The sequence below is a fragment of the Cryptomeria japonica genome, chromosome 2 (genome assembly GCF_030272615.1).
Source record: "Cryptomeria japonica chromosome 2, Sugi_1.0, whole genome shotgun sequence".
NCBI classification, from domain to species: Eukaryota; Viridiplantae; Streptophyta; class Pinopsida; order Cupressales; family Cupressaceae; genus Cryptomeria; species Cryptomeria japonica.
Genome location: NC_081406.1, coordinates 328,326,643 through 328,348,733, shown reverse-complemented (window position 1 = coordinate 328,348,733; position 22,091 = coordinate 328,326,643). Strand labels below are relative to the sequence as shown.

The window sequence follows — 22,091 nt, the reverse complement described above, 5'->3', positions numbered from 1 at the left end:
AGGAGTGGAAGCCTTGACCTTGACGTGCACAGAGGAATGCTAGTCAGGGAAAGCAGGGAAGTGCACTGACCTGACATGGTGTGCATGCAAGCAACTTGGCCATACCCTGACAAGGAAGTCCCATGAAGAAAAGTTCTTCTAGAAGGTGGATCGCTTGACATTTCAAAATTAGAGCATGCAGTCCTTACAAGAAGACCATCAAGTAACCATAAATAAGCATGGCCCTAGACTCCACTTGATGGAAATCCTGCAAAAAGCATTAAATGCGCCCCTGTAGCTCTATGAATGAAAGTAGACAAGTCGCAGGGGTTGGTGGAGCATTAAGAGCCTTGAGTGTTGATCATGTCATCTGGAAGTGTTGCAAGTCATCGAAAGTCGGATGTCGGGCCCTACTGCAAGGGTAGAGGAGTCGAAAACTTGGGAATTTTGGGATTTCGGGTTCAACGAGGAAAATGCTTGGGAACTAGGAATTCTAGGATTTTGGGTTCAAGGAGGAAAAGGCTTGGGAACTGAGAATTTCGAGTTCAAGGAGGAAAAGGCTTGGGAACTGAGAATTTTGGGATTTTGGGTTCAAGGAGGAAAAGGCTTGGGAACTGGGAATTCTAGGATTTCGGGTTCAAGGAGGAAAAGGCTTGGCAACTGGGAATGCCGGGATTCTGGCTTCAACGAGAAAAAGGCTTGGGAATGAGGAATTCTATGATTCTGGGTTCAAGGAGGAAAAGGCTTGGGAACTGGGAATTCTGAGATTTCGATTTCAAGGAGAAAAAGGCTTGGGAACTGGAAATTCCAAGATTCTAAGTTCAAGGGGGAAAAAGCTTGGGAACTGGGAATTTTGGGATTTCGGGTTCAAAGAGGAAAAGGCTTGGGAATTCTAGGATTCTGGGTTCAAGGAGAAAAAGGCTTTCTCTGATCTGTTCTCACTGATGGACCAAGGATGTCATCAAATGACAACACTCCTCATCAACTTGTATAGCATCTTAGCAGTCAACTTCTCAACATAAGGCTAGAATCTGACAATACTCAGGAGCCTGGCGATCCTATAGATACAAAGCACTGTTTATAGCCACCAACTTCTCTGATAGTCTAGAGCCAAGGTTGTTCCTCTTGACTAATTGGATGAAGCTATATGCGGACCAATTCCTCTCTAGAGCAGAGGAACTGGCAACTTGTGAAAGAAGACAAATGACAAGTAACCTCAACACCGTTGCATCCTTGCCATGCCATGTCCACCATCCAATAGGGTCGGTTTGAGCTAATGTAGCTCTATCAGACCTTGCCTCTTCTTTGCTGAAGGTTGGACCATAGAGATTGACAAATGCAAGCCATTTTGTGCAACATAAAGCAGATTCTTCTTCAATATACATTTCCCCAAGGGCCTTCATGAAACCTTCTTTCACCTCTTCATCATGAGATGGAGGCCCTCTCCTAGTTCTCGTTACATACCATTTGGGAATGAGAGAATAGGCTGCCATATGAAGCAAGGTGTTCATAATGTTCCACCGTTGTATCACAATGGGCCTAAGATGCTTCTTATAAAATCCCAAAGTAGGGTCCTTGCTATGAATTACTTGCTTGATCTATCCAACCATGCTATCAAAGGTCTCAGAAATCTCTCCAAGGTTAGGAGAGTCAGTATCAGCATATCTAATGACTCACAATAGGCTCAATGAAGGAGCAAACATATCTACTAGTGAAACAAGTTACAATAATTAAAATCAATCAAAAGGAATGGAAATATTTTACTAGTTAGAAACATTAATAAATATTAAATTATTAAATAAACATTTTAAAAATTAAATAATAAACTAACAATTTTCTTACCTCATTGTGGACCATTAGTCATCATTAAGGATTTTTTGTTTCACACTTCTTCCTTCCGATGTGCTTGCCTCTTGCCATCTACCCCACTCTGCATTGACCAACATTAATTGTAGAGACTCTGGGACCTCAAGTGTCCTCTCTAACAAAATGAAGTAGCTGGCATATCTAGTCTCCATGGGCTTGAGGAATTCATTCCTTGAAAATGTCCTAAACTAAGCAAGTGAACTATGAAGTGTGATGATTGCAAATTCCCACTTGTCTAGATTTTCACCACTGATTTCTAAAAGACTGAGAATTGATTGCATGTGTCAAATGTTATTTTTGAGAAGTTCATGAAGCCAAGATTGACATTTAGCATGTATCTTAGAGAAGGAATTTAAGAATGTTGAATGCTTGATGGATGCCTACAATCAAAGGTGAAAGCAATGAATAAGCCATCAATGGAGAAGACCTGGAGATTCTAAAGGAGAATGTGCTTCTTGTTATCCTCTATTTGTGCTATTGCTCCCATCATACTATTTGACAGGGAAAGGCTTCAGATGGGAGGTAGTTATAATGCTAGATTGGCTAAAAACTGAATCATGCAGCCATGCTTGGATGAGAATAGGGGTCCAAAATATCTCTGGTTGGTTCTTTTAGCATATCAACCTTAATGTGATTACAGAATGTTTTGTCTCAAAAACCAGAATGTTGATGGAGAAATACCTTAACGATTTATCTTTACAGGTTTGCAGTGTAGTTGTAAGAATTGCTAGGTGCCCACTCATTCTGATTTTTGGTTCTCTTGATGATTGATTGGTGGTTGCAGTAGTTTGGCTAGGAGTTTTATTTTGGAATTTTATTTGGGAACTTGATCATCATATTATTTCTAAATTCAGTAGTGTTAGTCAGAGTATTGAGAACAATTGGTGCTCTAAGCATCCTAAATCTATATAATGATGGGTCTTCGTCTTGGGCCACTTGGTTATATTTTTGTATTAGACTGCTATAATGATGATACCTGAACTCGTGAAACCTGTGCTCCATGAAATTTCTGGCATGGGGACTACAAGGGATCGTAGGATGTGTCTTGGGGATGAAAACACAAGATGCCATTTTTTGAGGAAGTGTGTGTGTGTGGGGAAATCCAATTTTTTACTAGTTTAGCTGCAAATGACTTCAAGATTCAAGTAGCAAATAAAAAAATAAAAAATATTGTTTTCATTATGACAAGGATCCATAGTTTCCTTCCCTCTTCATAGCTGAAAGTGCAAAATGTATATAAGTTGCAATAATTGTGAGTAGCAAGTACGTAAGTCAATCTTAGGGAGGGTTTAGGGCTTGATAAGGGATGTGGGGCCACCATTCTCTTGCTTCTTTCTCTGCTCCCCCACCCTCTCCACTTTTCAAATTTTAATTTTCATCCTTATTTTACCCAAAAGACATCCTCAAGATGGTTGACGGATGTCTCACATTTGAAAATTCCTTGGGACATAGGGTCTCCTGTTGATTTTATACTTTTAGATTAATATAAAACTTAGAAATCAGAATTTAGTTTCTAATTAATTTGTTTGTTGTTAAATTTAGAGATTTCTAGATCTAGGCATAGCATAGAAATGAACAAATAAGAACAAAACACAATTACCCTGGGAAAACCTCCTAGGAGGAAAAACCCAGCCAGAAAAGATCCTTAGATCTGATTATGGATTATATTCATATAATGATTGCAACACTTATCTCAAGTACTTGAAGATGTCTGTACTTAGGGTTGATAAGGTCTTCCACAAGACTGCACTTTCATGAGCATCAAGCCTTCAAGTCTGCCCCCTTTAACACTTCATACAGCAATCAGGTCCACACCCTAGGTCTGCATTATATTGTATCTGAAGTCTGCACCTTTGTTGGACTGCAACCTTAGCACCTTGATCTAGATCAGTTCGCTCTCCTTATGATGATATTTGCACCTGAAATTCACACCTTTAATGCCAGATATAGCTCGCTAATATTGCTTCTTCAACTTTGCATTGTTTTTTTGGCAGATGTATATATCGCATGGAAGGATATATATTGTGTGTTGAATGAGGTGAATGTGTCTTTACTTATATGTGATGCAAGATCCATTTATGTCGGCCTATGATAATTTATTGTATCTCTTTAACCAAAATGCTTTATAGGGCCGGCCCTATTCATGTTAGCACGTTATCTTGCATGTAGCGCGGGGTTTTATCATGTAGCGTAGGGTTTTATGAAGTGCCGTGAGATATAGGGCCCAGCCCTACACGTTGAAGAAGGGGCTGGCCCCTTGGGCGGATTCCAATGTTGCCCAAGGCAATTGGAATCCGCCATTCCCTAATTACAATCAACACTCCCTCTTAATTAGGGAGAAAGATAATCTTACAACCAGGTTACAAGATTAGGGCCTAGCCCTAAGTAATACATACAATGTTTAAATTGTAATCCGAACTTAGCTGTCAACTTCAAATATTCCTGAGAGAGGATCACAACAAGTAGCCACAAATAATATCCCATAGTATCCATCTTGTACTGCCTGTGGAGGGTGAATTCAAAACATGCACACTTGCAAGTCATGAATACATACACAATTATTCATGCACATCATGGAGTCTTTCCATGCCATCGATCACACATATCCATCATTCATTGTCTTTACCTCAGTCTTCTCCCAAAGAAGAATGTAACATCATAATCTTCCATCTTGTACCCAAGCATAGAGTGGAGTTACATAATCATTGTTCTCCATAAGCATAAAATGAAAACATAGTCCTCCATCTTGCACACAAGCATAGAATGGAATCTAATAAACATAATCCTCCATCTTGCACACAAGCAAGGAATGGAATAAACATAATCAAAATATTGTAGTCTTCCATCTTGCACACAAGCATAGAATGGAACTACATAACATAGTCTTCCAGCTCACACACAAGCATAGACTAGATCCACCTTACATTGCCCGCAGAGGGTGGAGAGAATTTTTTCTACCATCTTACATTGCCCTCAAAGGATGGTAACAATTACTCTTCTCCTTGAGAAGATTACACTACCACCTTACATTGCCCGCAGAGGGTGGTTGATACAACACAATGTATCACTGAGGTTGAGACTCTCTCTCAACCAAGGCAGTGTTCTCCACAGCTCCAAGTCTATCTTTTGAAGTACTCAAGCTTCAAGAGACTTGGTGAGAACATCTGCAACACAGGATTGTCTTGCCATAAAACACTGAATTCTCAGGTATCTCTATACAACCCTAATAATAAATCAAAACAGTATAACAAGAATTTTGAGAAACCACACTACTTCTCTTGATGCAACACTTGCAACAATGTATTTAGCTTCAGAAATACTCAATGCAATTGAGGACTGTCCCTGTAGGTCTAAGAGATCGCAGCGGGTGAATGCTTGAAGTGTTTTCCTTGTCCGTAACACTTCTTGACCAATCTGAACCTAAGCAGTTTCAGCCGATAATCAATGTCTTGCAAATATCAAAATATGCTTGGCTGCAACAATATGCTTAGCTTTGATTAGCTGAAGCACTCACCAATCAACTTGCCTCTATTCAGATGAATCTGCAAGATCATAGTTGGTTGTAGACATACTCAACTTCTTTAAGTTAGTTTCCATATAAGTTTACAATCCATAATTCTCACATAACAATAGAAAACTTGACAATAATTTCATTAGATCCTTGCCACACTTCTAACCTAGAAGTAATGTATTTTAGGTTTAGATCTTCCATCTCAATTCTGAGCTAATTATTTCTTATATTAAATCATGAGGCTATCTTTATCAGTCATAGTTAGATCATCCACATAAGAAAATAGAATTAGCATTTCAAATACTTTAAGGAACAGGTTAAAATCTATACAAATCCCTAGGCTTATCAAGTACTCTTTCATACCAAGAGTTTTATTGAAGATCATAGGGCTCCCTCTTAATTCTCAATATCAGACTGATAGCCAAGCATCATAGATCATAAGTATTCATAAACAAGGATGAGAAATGCCAACTTCACCTTTTATGAATTGGACCCATGGCTCAATTATGATCAGGACATATCCTTAAACTTCTTCTAATTGAGTGTGAAGATCCTTATGCCTTATTTCAAAGCTCCCTTTGAAGCCACATCAATCCAAGCTTATGGATTTCTGATGTCAGTATGGCTTTGGCCCTCAACATACATCACCTACTATATGAGGTTATATAAAAATGACCTTGGGTGAGGATCACAACATTCATGATAAGTTAGATGCATCCCTTTAACAATATAACCAATGATACATAGAATGTTGAGACAATACTTATGTGACACAAATTAAAAGGAGCTAGCTTGTAACACACAACCTTGAAAACTTGTACATCACCATACAGGTTATAACAAAAATCTAATTTTCATAAAGAAACTCACAAGGGTTAAGTCGTGATCATTTTCTGCCTCACCAGGGTTTCCACAAATTTGTGAGTACATGCATACAACCATTAGTATGACCTAATAGAGTCTACAATTAGCTCAAAACGTACGGTAGTTATCAACTAGAATAATTCCAAGTCAGCAATTGAGGATATAGTGTATATTATTAATTTCCATAATACTTCACACTTCATGATAGCAAATATTCAACTGAAAAGTCAGTTTTATGTAACTATTATAGAATCATTCAATTGATAGTCAAAACTCAATCAAATCATAGGTTAGTACAGATCATACCAAAGAAGGAAGAAACAAGAGACTGAAATTACATGATTAATCTGATCACTGGTTAGTACGAACCTAGCTCTGATACCATGTTGATTTTATGTTTTCAGATTAATGTAAAACTTAGAAATCAAAATTTAGTTTCTAATTAATTTGTTTGTTGTTAAAATTTAGAGATTTCTAGATCTAGGCATAGCATAGAAATGAACAAATAAGAACAAAACACAATTACCCTGGGAAAACCTCCTAGGAGGAAAAACCCAGCCAGAAAAGATGCTCAGATCTGATTATGGATTATATTCATATAATGATTGCAACACCTATCTCAAGTAATTGAAGATGTTTGTACTTAGGGCTGATAAGGTCTTCCACAAGACTGCACTTTCATGAGCATCAAGCCTTCAAGTCTACCCCCTTTAACACTTCATACAGCAATCAGGTCCACACCCTAGGTCTGCATTATATTGTATCTGAAGTTTGCACCTTTGCTGGACTGCAACCTTAGCACCTTGATCTAGATCAGTTCGCTCTCCTTATGATGATATTTGGAAATTCGCACCTTTAATGGCAGATATAGTTCGCTAATATTGCTTCTTCAACTTCGCATTTTTTTTTGGCAGATGTATATTTCGCATGGAAGGATATATATTGTGTGTTGAATGAGGTGAATGTGTCTTTACTTATATGTGATGCAAGATCCATTTATGTCGGCCTATGATAAATTAATAGCCTTTAATTTATTGTATCTCTTTAACCGAAATGCTTTATAGGGCCCTATTCATGTTAGCACGTTATCTTGCATGTAGCGTAGGGTTTTATGAAGTGCCGTGAGATATAGGGCCCAGCCCTACATGTTGAAGAAGGGGCTGGCCCCTTGGGCGGATTCCAATGTTGCCCAAGGCAATTGGAATCCGCCATTCCCTAATTACAATCAACATCTCCAAAATAAGTGTTTCAAGGGTGTGTCTTTAAAATTCTTGGGAGAGGGGATATAATATTCCCTTTTTCAGATTGAGTCAAAGCAAAGAACCCAAAGTCTTTATATTCCCCATAGGTTGGAAGGATGATTTGCAGGGAAACAATCTAATACTAATTTATTAAGTGTCCAAAAGAAACTAAGATATAACATTAGGAAATGACAATTTATTATTATTAAATTGGGCCAAAAAGCAATTAAAAAATCATAAATCGAAAAACAATGAATATTCAAATCAGAGTTTCGTGACTCGCGGTGAGTCACGCGAGTCAGCGGGCCGGGTGACCCCTACCGGGTCACGGTGACCCTGACCGGGGCTCGGACGGGTCAAGGGGCGTGACTCGCCTAACTCAGCGAGTCACTCCTTGACTCGCCAAGTCCGAGGGTCGTGACCCGGCCGACATCGCTTAAAAAAGTGCAGTCAAAAAAACAAAAAAAACATAGGACTAATGTTTTTTTCTTTTCCTTATCTCAGATAGATGGTGGCAAATGTTTGGGCCTTCAACCCCAAACCTTCAAAAAATTGCCATCCGCATATTGAGCCAGCCATGCAGCGCTTCTGGATGTGAGCGCAACTCGAGCATGTTCGAGCACATCCCACTCGAAGAGGCGAAATAGATTGTCTGTGGAGAGGTTGAATGATCTAGTCTTTATTCATTACAACCTCCGTCTCAGGACCAGACAGATTTTGGACGCTGACTCCTCTCCGATCACTCTAGAGGAAGTCGACCCTGAGTCTGATTGGCTCACTGAGTCCACCGATCCAGTCTTCACTGATGAGGACCTTGAGTGGGTTGACTAGGCAGACAAAGAGGCTGAGGCTGTGGCTATGGCAGAGGAGGAGGATAGAGCATGATCAGGCACAACACCTATGGCTACTCAGACTAGCACATCACAGGCAGAGACTATGGCTACTTAGTCATCCAGGACCTACCTTAGACACCTTTCTAGGAGGCAGATAGACGAGGCTGAGCCTGAGCCATAGACTTGTTTTTGTTTACACTTTACAGTTACATATATGTTTGGGAACATTTGAAGTCATGGATTTTATATACATTGGACAACATTTATAACTCTATATATCTATGTTTTCTAATTCCTTTAGCTACAATTTACATTTCTACGCATGTGATGGATGTATGTTTATGTATGTGATCAAATTAGCTTCTATTTGATGATGTTATAGTGTTTTTAAGCTTAATTCAATAATGGGTGTATGAAACAAGTTTTAAATCGTTAAAAATCTCTAAATTTCAAGGGTTTTCTTATTTTACCGAGTCGTTGTCGAGTCATTGCCGAGTCCGAGTCTGGGAACTTTGATTCAAATATAATAAATTAATTAAAAGGGAAAAGATGAATAGTCAAAATAAAATAAAAAGTAAATTTTAATTACTTTTTAGGGTTGGCTGGAAAAGCATAAAAAAAGAAAATAGCGGAAAAGGCAATTCATTCCACCATTTGAAAAATTTCAGAAACCTCTATGCAAAGCTTTGATTCAATATTTTCCTCGAGGATCAAAACTCTATTGGATCTCCAAGAATCGGAAGGCGACAATCTTCTGGTTTCTACTGTTGACTTCATCCAAAAGTCAACCAGGCTTATTCCAAGTCTTGTGAATTCCATCCAAAGATGGGCATGCATTTGTAATGGAAGCCATAGATCAAATTTACATTTTCTGCATATCTATGGTATGCCATAGAAATATGAATAAGGTGCATTAGTAGAGGCTTAAACAGTTAGATAAGGTTTCTCATGATATTTGTCTGATGATTTGGAATTTTATGGAGCGCAGTTGCTGTATTCTAAAACTACCTTGATTTTCCTCAATCTGATCTATTAAAAATCATGGTCACTAATGTTATTTCTGATGCTTTCTCTATCATGAAGATAATTATAGTTATTCTACCTTTGTTGACCGTGTTTTTGAGTTGTGAAATTAACTTATTCCAGCTTGATTGAAAAATGGACAGGATTATGACTCACTTGTAGCTCGTGCTGGACAGAATGAAAGAGTTGGCGTGGCTTTGTCTTAATACCACCAAAATCCATATACAGATTCAAGATTGTATTTATAGAGGAGCTTTTCTATTTGAATGAAATGCTAGGTATCCTAATGAGGAATTTTTTAAGGGTTTTGCAATTATCATGTAATTCGAATTCCAAAGGAAGCAAGGAAAGCTTATGGTTAGACTTTGAGGTCCTCTTATTTTTGTTTATGTATTATATGACTTCTAAGAATTCATGTCAAGAAACAGATTAAAACTTTTGTCCAGGAACGAAACTAGCAGAAGGCACCATTCCTTAAGAAAGACTTGAGAAATTTGATAAAGTTAAAATCATAAAATGCAGGGGCTTAGTATACTTCAGAAAGAGGCCTAAATTATTGGAAAGAAACTTTCTAAGGGATCTAAATATTTCCATGGTCTTGACAAGAACTATGCTGGTTTACGTTCTTGATATTTGTATTGCACCTTCTCAGACATGGAAATTGTTGCAGCATTCATAAATCTTGTAGCAGGTGATTGACAAGACACTAGTATTTGCAGGTATTACTGGATATTTTATGATATTTCTCCTTCACAACACAGTACATAATCTCCTTTTCATCTGTCTAAGCTTTCTCTCACATGTTCTCAAACATATTTATGGTCCAAGTTCCATACAGTGTTGGCAATCACATATCTGGTAATAACTCTGATGGTAATGGTGGTAGACTGGAAGTAGCAACTATTAATAATAACATGAATAATTATCGTCATCTTCATTATTGGTAGGATGGTGGACGTTGTTCAGGTTTGAAGCCTGTTAACTCCAATTGGAAAGTGTTAATGTCTCTTGGGGAGGGCCATGCCTTTGGCAATCTAAAATGGTCATTGCCCATGTGAAGACATCTAATTGTGGATGAAAATGGTTTATATAAAATGTAAACAAGAAGAATGTTGTATTAATATTTTCTTATTTACATTGTCTAAAATATGAACATGCAAACTATTGGGAGAAGGCTATTAAAAGCTCCAATTTTTGTAACTTACGAATAAAAAGCCAAGACTATGAACTCAAATACATCAAAAGCCTCCGGTCATAGAAAAGTACAAAGTGAACAGTTCCAACCTAGAAATGAAAAAGCTAAGACTAAAAGCCAACTAGAAGTAACACTAACTATAATTACTAGCCAAACACTAAAGAGATTTGAGAAACTACTGCTAGCCATAAATTTTTATTTGCCACTAGAAGTACAGCTACAAGTGCAAAGCACAAAGCCAAAGATCTCCTTTTACAAAATGTTGTCAAGAAAGAGAAGAAACTTAGGACAGCTAATAAAAGTTCATGCAGACAACGGATAAACTTGAAATGTTGCAGTCATCCCTCGATCCATGTTGAAATGATTTGCTGGATGGATGCACTACTTGTGTCCATGCCACTTTCATTCAACACATTTGAATATGTACTATCGGGTGGAGGCAGTCTTGCCTAAGGGTAATGATTTGGAGCAGCCTAATCAACAGATTGGTTTCCATCAGTTCCACTTCCATCAGAATGTACTGCCAGGCATATGAGAAGTGGATGGTTGAGCTCCCTCTGGAATCTCTATATTCTAAGGTCCAGATATCCAAACGTCAAATTTACTCTAATATCAGTTCTCTTATGTTTTTGCTGGAAAGTGGAAAAGATTGGCAAAATATACAATGTATTTGCCCATGTTAGCACTAATCCAATCAAATAGAGGGCTATAAGTCTTGTTTTGAGGCTTCCATCAATTGCATTCAAGGTTTTAATCATAGCTATTGTTCTATTGAGATCTCTTTAACCTTGAATGATTTCAATAGTGATCCAAACCTTAAGAGGAAGTCGAATAAATTGAGTGACATAATGGTTGTCCATACTCACATAACTACTGAAGGGTGCAAATAGGAAGGGAACTTCTGTTGAATTAAGGCACGGTGAAAACATTCTATCGGTCATGAGGGGCATTATAAGCTTGCATAGTGGTTTGATGACCAAGGAATTCAGGGATGATGTGAAGGGGATTACACTATGTAGCTTGGCGTTGACTCTGTAATGACCCCTAGGGTAAAATGGATCTGTTTGTCTCGGATTAACACTACCAAAATATTGCTAACACGGTTTGTTTATTTGACCCGTTTGTTAAGAAACACCACTTTTCAAAACATGGGAGTAAATGTACTCTTAGATCTTGTCCAACACACAATACTGGTTGCAACTAACAAACTCAGATATGTATGTGTATATGTATATGCATATGTGTTTGTGCATATATATATATATATATATATATGAACCAAAATCAATCTACAGAATACAATAAGTTGTAAATGCAGCTGCTATATTCAATGTTTGTCATTACAAGTTAATGGACAATAGATACAAACAACACACAAAATATGAGATCTAAACAACTGTTAATATCTATTCCAATTTGTCATATCTTGAGTTCAACATAAGAATACAGATCCACTTGCAGTAGATAATAATGGTTCAATTTGTATAAGTAACAGACTCGTAGGAAGTGAAGCTTGCCTCAGCAGCACTATATAACTCTTACAGTTTTGGGTCTGAAGACTCAATGTGAATTTCCCTTGAAAGTGATCTGATCTAGAAGGTGTACGGTGTCTTCCTCTTCACAGTAACAATGATACTGATGGTGTCATAGACCCTTAAACACCCGTATAGGATGTAAGAGCTTGTGACATAACAACCTTTGCTATGATTGTTGGAAATTTTGTCATTGATGTCAAAGGGGTATGGACAAGATTGTCATTGATGTAATGTTACACCAAGATAGTTTATCATTGATGTCAAAGAAGCAATCAGTTTGCTATTGTCAAAAAATCGTTATCACAGTTTATGCAAGAGGTGGTTGATTTGTAAAAGACATCAGTTATGTCCTAAATTGAATTCCTATGATTAGTGCTGGAATTAAAAGAGATTGAAGAGAAGAATAAAATAAGTTTTGTTGAATAAGCCGACTCCCTATGTAATCACCTCTTATAGGGAAGTTGAAATAAGTAAAATTAAATTTTAAAGCTTCGGCTGACTCATGTCTTGTTAAGTGCCACCTTGAAGGAAGAGAATTAAAAATTAAGCCAATTAAATTTGTTTTATGGAGGCTGACTTCCTTAGTATATTCGATCTCATGTGAAGGGTCACCACTCTTGAAGAGGCATGCATAAATGAGTATTATCGGCCAAGTTAAAGTGTGAATGTCTAACTAATATACATTGATCTGAAAACAGTGATAATCAATGTGTTGAGGCAATGCTGATGTGGTATGTGTTAACAAAGGGACATCACCCTTGGTGAGAAGTCGTCCCACTTTTGAATCAAACATGTCCCTTCAAGCAATCACCTCCCTTCATGTAAAAAGGTATAAAGGTATAAAAGTGGAGTGTAGTGGAAGGAAAAAGAAGAGTGGAATAAACGAAAAAATAATCAAACATCAGCAGATTTCTGGAGCATAACGGCAGAAGAATAAAAGGGATATATGCAGATTTGAAAAGGAATAAATGCAATATCATTCTAGCAGATTTTGCAAGGAGAAGAGTGTGGAGATTTGAAGATATACAGGTATACACCAGCATATATATGAGTATGTACAGGCAGATTTAGAGCAGATCAAGAGAGCAGAAGTGTATGTGAAGTCATGCAATGACAATTACCTCAATTTGAGCAGACCAAGAGTAGAAACGTTGAAAAGGGATTTTAGTATGAAGAGGATACATCTTATATAAGCATGTGTAAAGGAAGCTATATGGAAATGATTGTATCAATTTTGTGAAGAGCATTACATCGACAAGAAGATCATTTATAAAGGCAGATTTGAGAGAGAAGTATTTGCAGATCTAAAAGAAATATAGAAATGATTGTATCAAATTTTGTGAAGAGCATTACATCTACAAGAAAATATTTTATGAACGAAAATTTATTCATCATCATTCACTAAAGAAGCTATATTCAAGAAGACAAGACTTTATTAAGTTAAGAGGTTGGTGCCTCATATTGGAGAGGTTGGTGGCACATATTGGAGAGATTGGTGTCTCTCATTAAGTTGGTGCTTAGCAATGGGGTTGGCGCCTACGAATAAAGGGGATTGGTATCTCCTATGGATTGGTACCTACGAAGTTTGAAGAGTTTTAAATAAGCAATATTTTGCTGTGGTTTTCTCCCATAAGGGTTTCCACATAAATTGTGTGTTCTTGTTATTGATATTGCGCAATTGATGTTATTGTGATTGTTAAGTTGAAAAAGTAAAATATTGTATTATACTAGTTCATCCCCCCACCCTCTTAGTATAATCAAGTGCTCATCAATAAAGCATGGGTGTTTTGAAATGATTGATGGAAAGTATGATTCACTATAGGGTTGCCAATGCTGCTTGTGTGTTGATCTCCTTGGTGTGCTCACAACCAAACAGCTACCTAGAAACTAAGATGTTGATGAATTGTTGAACTCTATGCTACTCCTCTCACACCTAAAAGATTCAACAAATGATTCGATTAGTCCAATTACAAGCCTTGATTGGGCTTGCTAAGAAATAAAGTTTTGGTTTTTGTACCTCAAGAAAAACTATTGGGATTTTCATCCCAAGTAATAGTTGTTAACAACAAAATCATTCAACATAAAATTGGATGATCATAGATGTCAAAATGTTCCCTCTTTAATACTTATTGGCTCTTTGATAAAACAAAAGTTTAGTAGTCCCCAAATTTGGAAATTAGTTGGCACCGCCCAAAAAACAAAGTAAGCCTCCAAGTTGGTTTATTATTATTAAAATAATGATATTATTAATATAAAATTATTATTATCATTAAAAAATTTAAATAAATTAAAATTAATATTTAATTCTCCTTGCTGAGAGGACATGACAATCCTTCTACCTCGAATATTGCTTGTCCTCAAGCAATAACAACTCTAGAATCTCTATTCGCTTCATGCCAAGACAATAAAACATGGATTCATGCTCATTGATCTTGGACAATATTAACAAATAAACCATTTTCTTTGGTAGTAATACTCAGTGATCTTGTTTTCCTTATGATCCTTGCCTCCTCAATGACATCATCGACACATGTAAGCTTTGACTTCATGTGTAGTTACTCTTTCTAGATTGGTGTCATGAAGTTTACCTTGGAATCTACAATTTTTTATCATCAGACCCCAAATTGTTGATTCATAGTTGCACAAGAAAATTATCAATAGATTCATTATGCCATGGTTGTAGCATTGCCCCCTTTTTCTTTGAATCCAAGTTATAAAGGTTAGAAGCCATCCTTCATCACCGATTATGGATTGTAAACTCCACCATGTGACTAGAAATTCTTCTTGTTTCCTATCCCACAATCATATTGTCCCCATGGTTACTCCCACTGCTATTCTAGTTGCAAGAGCTAAAATCCCTAGCCTTTTTTGTGAGACTTTCTTTTGTTCTTCTCTTCTTTCGATTCATCCTTTTAGAGGCTTCTTGTTTTAGTTTCCTTTTGTTGGCCTTTTGTGGTCACTACCATATTCACAATTTCTTGATGATTGGAATTGGATTCTACCATCACTAGCAATGAATGAATTTTCCTCTGTTGTGTTAGATGGCTTGAATTTTTTAATATGGAAGTAATCAGTATTGATATGATCTCCTTCGTAAAAGACTGGCTTGACAACGTCCTTGCTAGCCTTTGGTCTATCTGGCTTGACAACCTCAATGGTATTCCTTGTTTTAAGGTTTCTCACACTGTCAATAGCAGCAATATCTAGTTCCAAAAGTTTTTTGGAGTCATGGTCAACATTATTTGGTTCTACCCCATTCCTATCATTGACAACACTTTCTTTTTTAATCACAACTTTGGAGTTGATATCCCATGTTCAGGCATTTGAAGGATTGTCAACACAAACATTATCTGACTTTAGTGATTTTTTGGTGTCACTCTTGACTCCAGTTGTTTGTAACTCTGTGTTGACATAAGGAACACTCTATTCGTCAATCACTAGTGGACAATTGATATCCTTTGTGTTCATATATGTAGCATTCTCAACATCTATTGTCTCCAGTTTAGCATATTTATGGAATCATTATTGATATTCTTTGATATCAATACATTCCCAACATCAACAACATTATCGTTGTTGACCATAACTTCACTATTGAAATCCTTGGTTTTCATATTTGTTGAACCATCAGTATCTAATTTCAGCACATTTATGGCATCTTCATCGATATTGTTTGCTACCAACTTATTACAAAGATTAAAAATGATATCTAAATCAATTGGAAGTGGACAATTTACTCTAATAGCAGCATATCAATAGTGTCACTGACTACATGAAGTGCTTCCAAGCCATTAGCTACATGAGTAGTATGATCCTCTTCATTCACACTAGAACAACCAATATCCACTATTAGTTTATCCATAGCATCCACTATTAGCATATCCACAACATTGTCAATACCAATTCTCTAAGTTCATCGCATTGATGGACCCAAATTCATTATTGTTTTCTTTCAACCCACTCCACGTATTAATAATGCTAACTTGTTCAACTGCAACTCCATGGTTGATATCTCTTGTTCTCATATTCACAACACTCGCAACAGTAGTATATGATTCCAACACTTTTTTTAAATGATTATTAACATCTTCCAAACCATTCTTAGCATTGACAACAATCTTTACTTATGTAATAGCTGGGAAATCTCTTTCAGTCAAATTTGCGTAGTTAGTTTCCCCGGTTTCGATATCCAGAACACTACAAATATTAGCAGTCTCCAACTTCAAGACTTTTTTTGGGTCGTCATAGCATTCCTAGTATTGGCAACACATATTTCTTCAATCCAATTGCACAATTAATTTCCCCCATTTGCATATTTGCAGCATTGTCAACAACACATCTAAAGTTGGAGTGTTTGATTGTCATTGATGTTAAAGGCAGATGAGAGATTGTTGGATTAATTGTTTTTTATATTAAAAGCAACAAAAAAGGGTGTTGACCCTATACAAAGACATGCTAAAAAAGCCACAAACAAATGGTCAAGAACAAACCTTTGACAGTAGAGGCCTAAACAAACCACTTACAACACACTTGCAGAACAACTAGTAACCCATGTCAAAGGCAGGTAGAACAAACACCCACATTCCTAGTATTGGCAACACATATTTCTTCAATCCAATTACACAATTAATTCCCCCCAGAGATAAGATTTTTTTCGCTCTGCAACACCAACTGCACCTACGGTTTGGACTTTGGGTTGCAAGGTCATAATCACTGACGTGGGGGAGTATGTTGGTCCTTCTCCACATAGGTAAGTGCCTACTGGGTGCCTTTGTTCACGTGCAAGTTAATTCCTCGTGTCCTTCTCCGTCGTTGCCTTTCCCTTCTCTGTGCAAGCAGTTAATGCGACCCAATGGAGAGCTCTTCTGGATGCACCGTAAAACCTAAAGAAGGAGCGCCATTAAAACCAAAATCCTTCAAAGATGCGATTAACCTTTCCTCTCTCCCAGTCGCTGAAGGTGCAAGGTTTGTTAGTAATTTTAATGGCAGCCCCCGTGGAGAAGGTAAGGGCCCTCACTGTGCTCAGGATTCCATCTCCATTTCCCCCAATGTTTTAATGTGCAAAGAAATTAACATGGAAAAGAATAGGCTTAAAGATACAACAATTTTCTTTGCGACTATAGATGTAGATAAATGTCTTGCGCGTAAATTTCTTGATGATTGGATTAGAAATGTTTGGAGTATTAAAGTAGGTTATCTGGTTTCATTTTGTAGACTCATTCAAAAAGGTTTGTTTGTAATCTTTTTTAAGGATCATAAAATGCAAAGAGAGGTGCTTAATAAACAATACTGGACTGTTGGAAAATGCACAATTCGTGCCCTCGAATGGTCGCCAAAAGCGGTTAATGAGGAAATACTCGCACTTTCGTGCCCTATATGGGTTTTAATTCGAAATGTGCCTCCATTGTTGTGGAGATTTATACCTCAAATTGTTGAACCAATAGGAAAGGCTATCCGAGTGGATAACTCGACCTCTCTCATTCCTCATTTGGACACTAGGGTTTTGATTTCAATCAACCCGGGATGTGAGTTTCCCAAAACGGTTAACATTAACCTAGAATTTGAAATTGTTATATGCCCTATTGAAGTCCTTGGCGGGGTGAATGCTTGTTTTCTCTGCAGAAAAGAGGGACACATTCATAAGAATTGCCCAATTATTAATAAACTCAAGGGAGCGGAAAAACCCCGAAGTCAATCTAACAACCCGCTCCTGTTCACGTGAAGCATATCCCGAACATGGAAAGTCTTAATGCCATTAGTAAAAAAATCAATAATCTTTTAACCGGGGAAAACTCTAAACCCCAGGAACCTGATAAAAACTTCAACTCAGGTAATTCCAGAGTTGACCCCACACCTCACTCTACGATTTTAGATGCTCTAAAGAAGATGAATGAAAATTCCCAAGATGGGTTTTAGGTTGTGGGGAAAAACCCTAAGAAAAGGAGGAAAAATGCTCAACAGTTAGCCCAGGCAAAAATCAGAGCGAATATACCCAATACCTCTAATTATGCTATAAATAAAATATATGTGGATAGCAATTTAATATCGCCTATGGATGACGATGTGCAAGAGATTCCCCCAGAGGTGAAATTCTGGAATTTAGCCTCTAGTTTGAACAACCTTGGGAATCAGAATTCTAAAGAAAGAGATGGTGTGACTGGTGAGTTGGTTAAGGGAGGGAGCTGGTCTAGGATGGTGAATGAAGCTCCCCATAGAAGCTTGGTAGACATGGATGTCTCCTTTGAGGTTGACTCATCAAATCTCTTGAACTCCGTGCTAGATCCTTCCTCCCTTGTTGAACTCACCCCTGACATGATCGATGTCCTTCCCCCAAAGAAGTTTGTTGAATTAGAGGACACCTGTGTGATCGAGGTCATTGTTGTTGACCCTAAGGTTGGTGAAGCTAAATTCTTAGCTAGTGAAACAGTTAACTTAGACCCTCCAGATAGGTTGAAGGCATTCGATCCCTATTCTGAGACCCGAGAAATCCCCAGTCAGGGTGACATTAGGAAGGCGTCTGAGGTTGAGGATGAGGATCAGAATGAGGAGTGCACGGGGGAAGAAGGAGAATGGACAATGGATAATGAGAACCCTGAGGCTCTTCCTAGAAGAAGAAGAGGTAGACCTCTGGGATCTAAAAACAAGGGTTCTAGTAATAGAAGGAATAATGAGGAGAAGAAAGATCTCCCTAGATGCTTTAACAAGTTTAAGGCATCCAAAGAGTAAAAATAATGCATCTTGTTATGATGAAGTGCATCTCTTGGAACATTAGGGGTCTGGAGTCTCCAGACAGGAAGCAGATTGTCAGGAAGTTTGTCAATCAACATAAGAATGTAGACTTTGTTATGTTTCAAGAACTCAAGGCTGTCAAGTTTACCCTGGAAGTCAACCTAGAGTTTATATGGAAAGACTCTATCAAGGTCTGCTCAAAGCTTGATAGAGGTAGAGGAGGTGTTGGGATACTTATCAACCCCAAATGGAAGGAGCACGTAATGAACCAAGGATGTTCACCATGTAACAGAGCGGTGTGGGCCTCTTTAGACTACAATGGTACCATATTTGGCATTTGTTCAGTCTATGCCTCCAATGATTACAGGGAGAGAACTAAGTTGTGGGATTGGATTGCTGCCTTACCGAATATACCATGGATTGTTGGGGATGACTTCAACATGATTGAAGCTCGTGAAGATAAAAGTGGAGGTGTCCCTATGGAATGGAAAGGAACGGAGAAATTACACTAGGAGAGAATGAAAAGTCGAAAGAAACTTTTTGACCCCCTGTTTTGCAATAAGAAGGTAAACACTAAAATTTGGTACACTTGGTGCAACTATCAGAGAGACAAACATAGGATCTATTGTAGGCTGGACAGATTTTATGCTGACAGAGAGCACTTCTCCTTTGACTTTGACAAGAATGGCAATTCAGTGATAGTTTATCCAACCTCGTTATCAAACCATCATCCTATCATCTCGCAGATTAGGCTCAGAGACTCCTCTGAGAGGCAAAGACTTGCAAAAGACAAATTCTTCCTAAACTCCAATCTTTTAAAAGACCCGAATGTTTTGAGCACAGTAAAGATTGTTAGGTTGTTTAACAAGAGTAATAAAAAGGTGAACTCTAGTGTTGACAGATGGAATAAGAATGTCAATAGTTGGCAGGTGCTTCTGCAAACCATAGGACAAAAGAAAGCTAAGGATTATAGGTGGAAAGAGAGAGCACTATCTCACAACCTTCACCTATGCGAGGCAGAGATCCAAGACAATCCCTGCAATGTTGAACTATCTCAAAAAGTAGCCTTAGCAAGGGATAATCTCAGGAATCACCAACAAACTAAGATTAGAGGGGCCATGATTAGGACTCGGGCTCACTAGATGCAATTCGGGGACAAAGGATCTAAGTTCTTCTTCAATATGCTGAAACAAAAACAATGTAGAGAACAAATTGATAGGATTTGGATAGATAACAAAGAACTAATGGCTCTGGATGATATCAAGGAGGCGTTCTTTCAATTCTACAAAGGTCTCTTCACCTCTGAAGATTCCACTAACTCTCGGGATGCTAGAGAAAATGCAAAAGGATTATCCCCTCTAAGATTACTGTTGAGGATGCGCAAGCATTGAGGGGTCCCATCACAGTGAAAGAGCTGAAAGTTGCCATTAAAAGTCTGAATAATGATAAAACCCCGGGCCCAGATGGTTTGCCTGTAGAATTCTACAAAGCTAATGAGGATTGGGTTTGTCAAGACCTGCATGAGCTTTACTCTAAGGCATTTGATACTGGTTCCTTAGGAGAACGAATTAACAAAGGGATTATTAAACTACTTCCCAAAGAAGGAGACAAGTCTCTTATCAAAAATTGGAGACTGATAACACTTCTTAATGTATCCTACAAAATATTGGCTAAAGCTCTTGCGATCAGATTGGAGAATTTACTGCCTAAATTCATTTGCTCCACACAAACAGGTTTTATCAAAGGATGATGTATCCTTGAAAATCTAATTACCAGCTGGGAGGCCATGGAATGGGTGAAGACATCAGGACAAAATGCAGCCATGTTTCTCCTAGACTTCAAGAAGACATATGATAGGGTGGAATGGGGATTCATTCTGATGATGTTAGAATCATTTGGTTTTCCAACAGAATTCTGCAAATGGGTGATGGTTCTCCTCAAGGATGCTTCGACCCAGGTGGAAGTTAACGGTTCCCTGTCACAGAATATAACTTTGAGCAGATCTATTAGACAGGGTTGCCCCCTAGCCCCTGCTCTCTTTGTTATTGCCTCTGATGCTCTGTATTACATTCTAAGAGACCTTACCATTTCTCCTAATGTACAGGGGATCAAACTTTTGAATGGTGAGGAACTGATTAATGCTCAATTTGCTGATGACACGACACTCTTCATAGAACTCAGCAAACCGAATATGTAGGCCCTGGAAGGAAAAATCCAATTCCTAGGAGAAATATCAAGGGCTAAAATCTCTCAGAGCAAATCTACCATGCTTGGCTAGGAGGATCGGCCTCCTGAGTGGTTACAGCAATTTGGGGTCCAATGGGGGGGGAGGCAATAAAATAGTCAGAATCTGGGAATTCCTTTTGCCATCTCTCCATCCCTCAAAGAAATGTGGCTTTGGGTCAGAAGCAAGATAGACAAAAAGCTAAATAAATGGGATAATAGGTATCTCTCGCTCACCGGGAGAGTTCAGGTGTGTCAAATAATTCTATCTTCCTACAACATTTACTATTCCTCGGTATGGATGTTCCCCAATTACTAGATCTTAGAAATTCAAAAAATCATCAAGAACTTCCTTTAGTCTGACGGAAAAGGTAATAAAAAGATGCATTCTGTGAGATGGGAATGGTGTCACAAGGACAAGAATGTGGGAGGACTAGGACTAAAGGATTTGAGAATCCAGGGGATTGCTCTTGCGGCAAAATGGATCTTCCAGGCATTTGATGGCAATGAACCCTGGGAGGTTATGATTAGGAATAACATCTTGGGGGCTATACCGAAAAAGACCAAATCTTGGAAATCCCTACCTTTTTGTGACCTTGTGGCTGGAGACTTCGCAGTCTCAGTACAGGGCTCGAATGTCTTCAAGTCTATCTGGAAGGCTTGGGAGAGTATTAGGCCTTTCATCAGCAGTACTAGAGCCAGCAACAATGAGCTAGTCCACGGGGGTAGATCCATTTGGTGGAACCTCTTGCACTCTTCCAAACCCCTTGCACTTACGCAAGGGTGCTCTGCTAAAGCTTGGGCAGCAAAAGGCATTTGCTGCTTTAAAGACATTATTGAGGATGACAGGCTGCTTGGCTGGGATGTCCTTAGAAATAGATTTAACTTGCAAATCTTCCATGAGCGGACTTATAACATGTTGGAAAAAGCATGCGAGAAAGTTCAATTACCCAAAACGTGCAAGAATGATAATGATTGTTGTAAGGATTATTTGTGGAATAATACCATTAATGTATCTAATATTAAAGCTATCAATATATACAAGACCCTAACATATGATGAATCCATAATTTTTCATGTTAATAAGTTATG

The 22,091-nt window shown here is 38.0% G+C and overlaps 2 protein-coding genes across 2 annotated transcripts in view; both read left to right on the top strand.

Annotated features, from left to right (window-relative positions):
- The window catches only part of LOC131033854 (15-cis-phytoene desaturase, chloroplastic/chromoplastic), a 297,259-nt gene extending 287,161 nt beyond the window's left edge, over positions 1–10,098 (top strand). The window contains exon 14 of the mRNA XM_057965148.2: positions 9,461–10,098. Within this exon, the coding sequence (XP_057821131.2) occupies positions 9,461–9,523 (63 nt within the window). The 3' untranslated portion in view covers positions 9,524–10,098. The remainder of the gene's footprint in view (positions 1–9,460) is intronic.
- Positions 10,099–20,562: 10,464 nt separating this feature from the next.
- On the top strand, positions 20,563–20,973 carry LOC131033863 (secreted RxLR effector protein 78-like). Its single transcript, XM_057965156.2, has one exon. The coding sequence runs from the start codon at positions 20,563–20,565 to the stop codon at positions 20,971–20,973; it is 411 nt and encodes a 136-aa protein (XP_057821139.1).
- The last annotated feature ends 1,118 nt before the right edge of the window (positions 20,974–22,091 follow it).

What these genes read in the sequence shown, in the direction of transcription:
- LOC131033863 (XM_057965156.2), top strand. Translation starts at nt 20,563, where the DNA reads ATGGAATGGGTGAAGACATCAGGACAAAATGCAGCCATGTTTCTCCTA.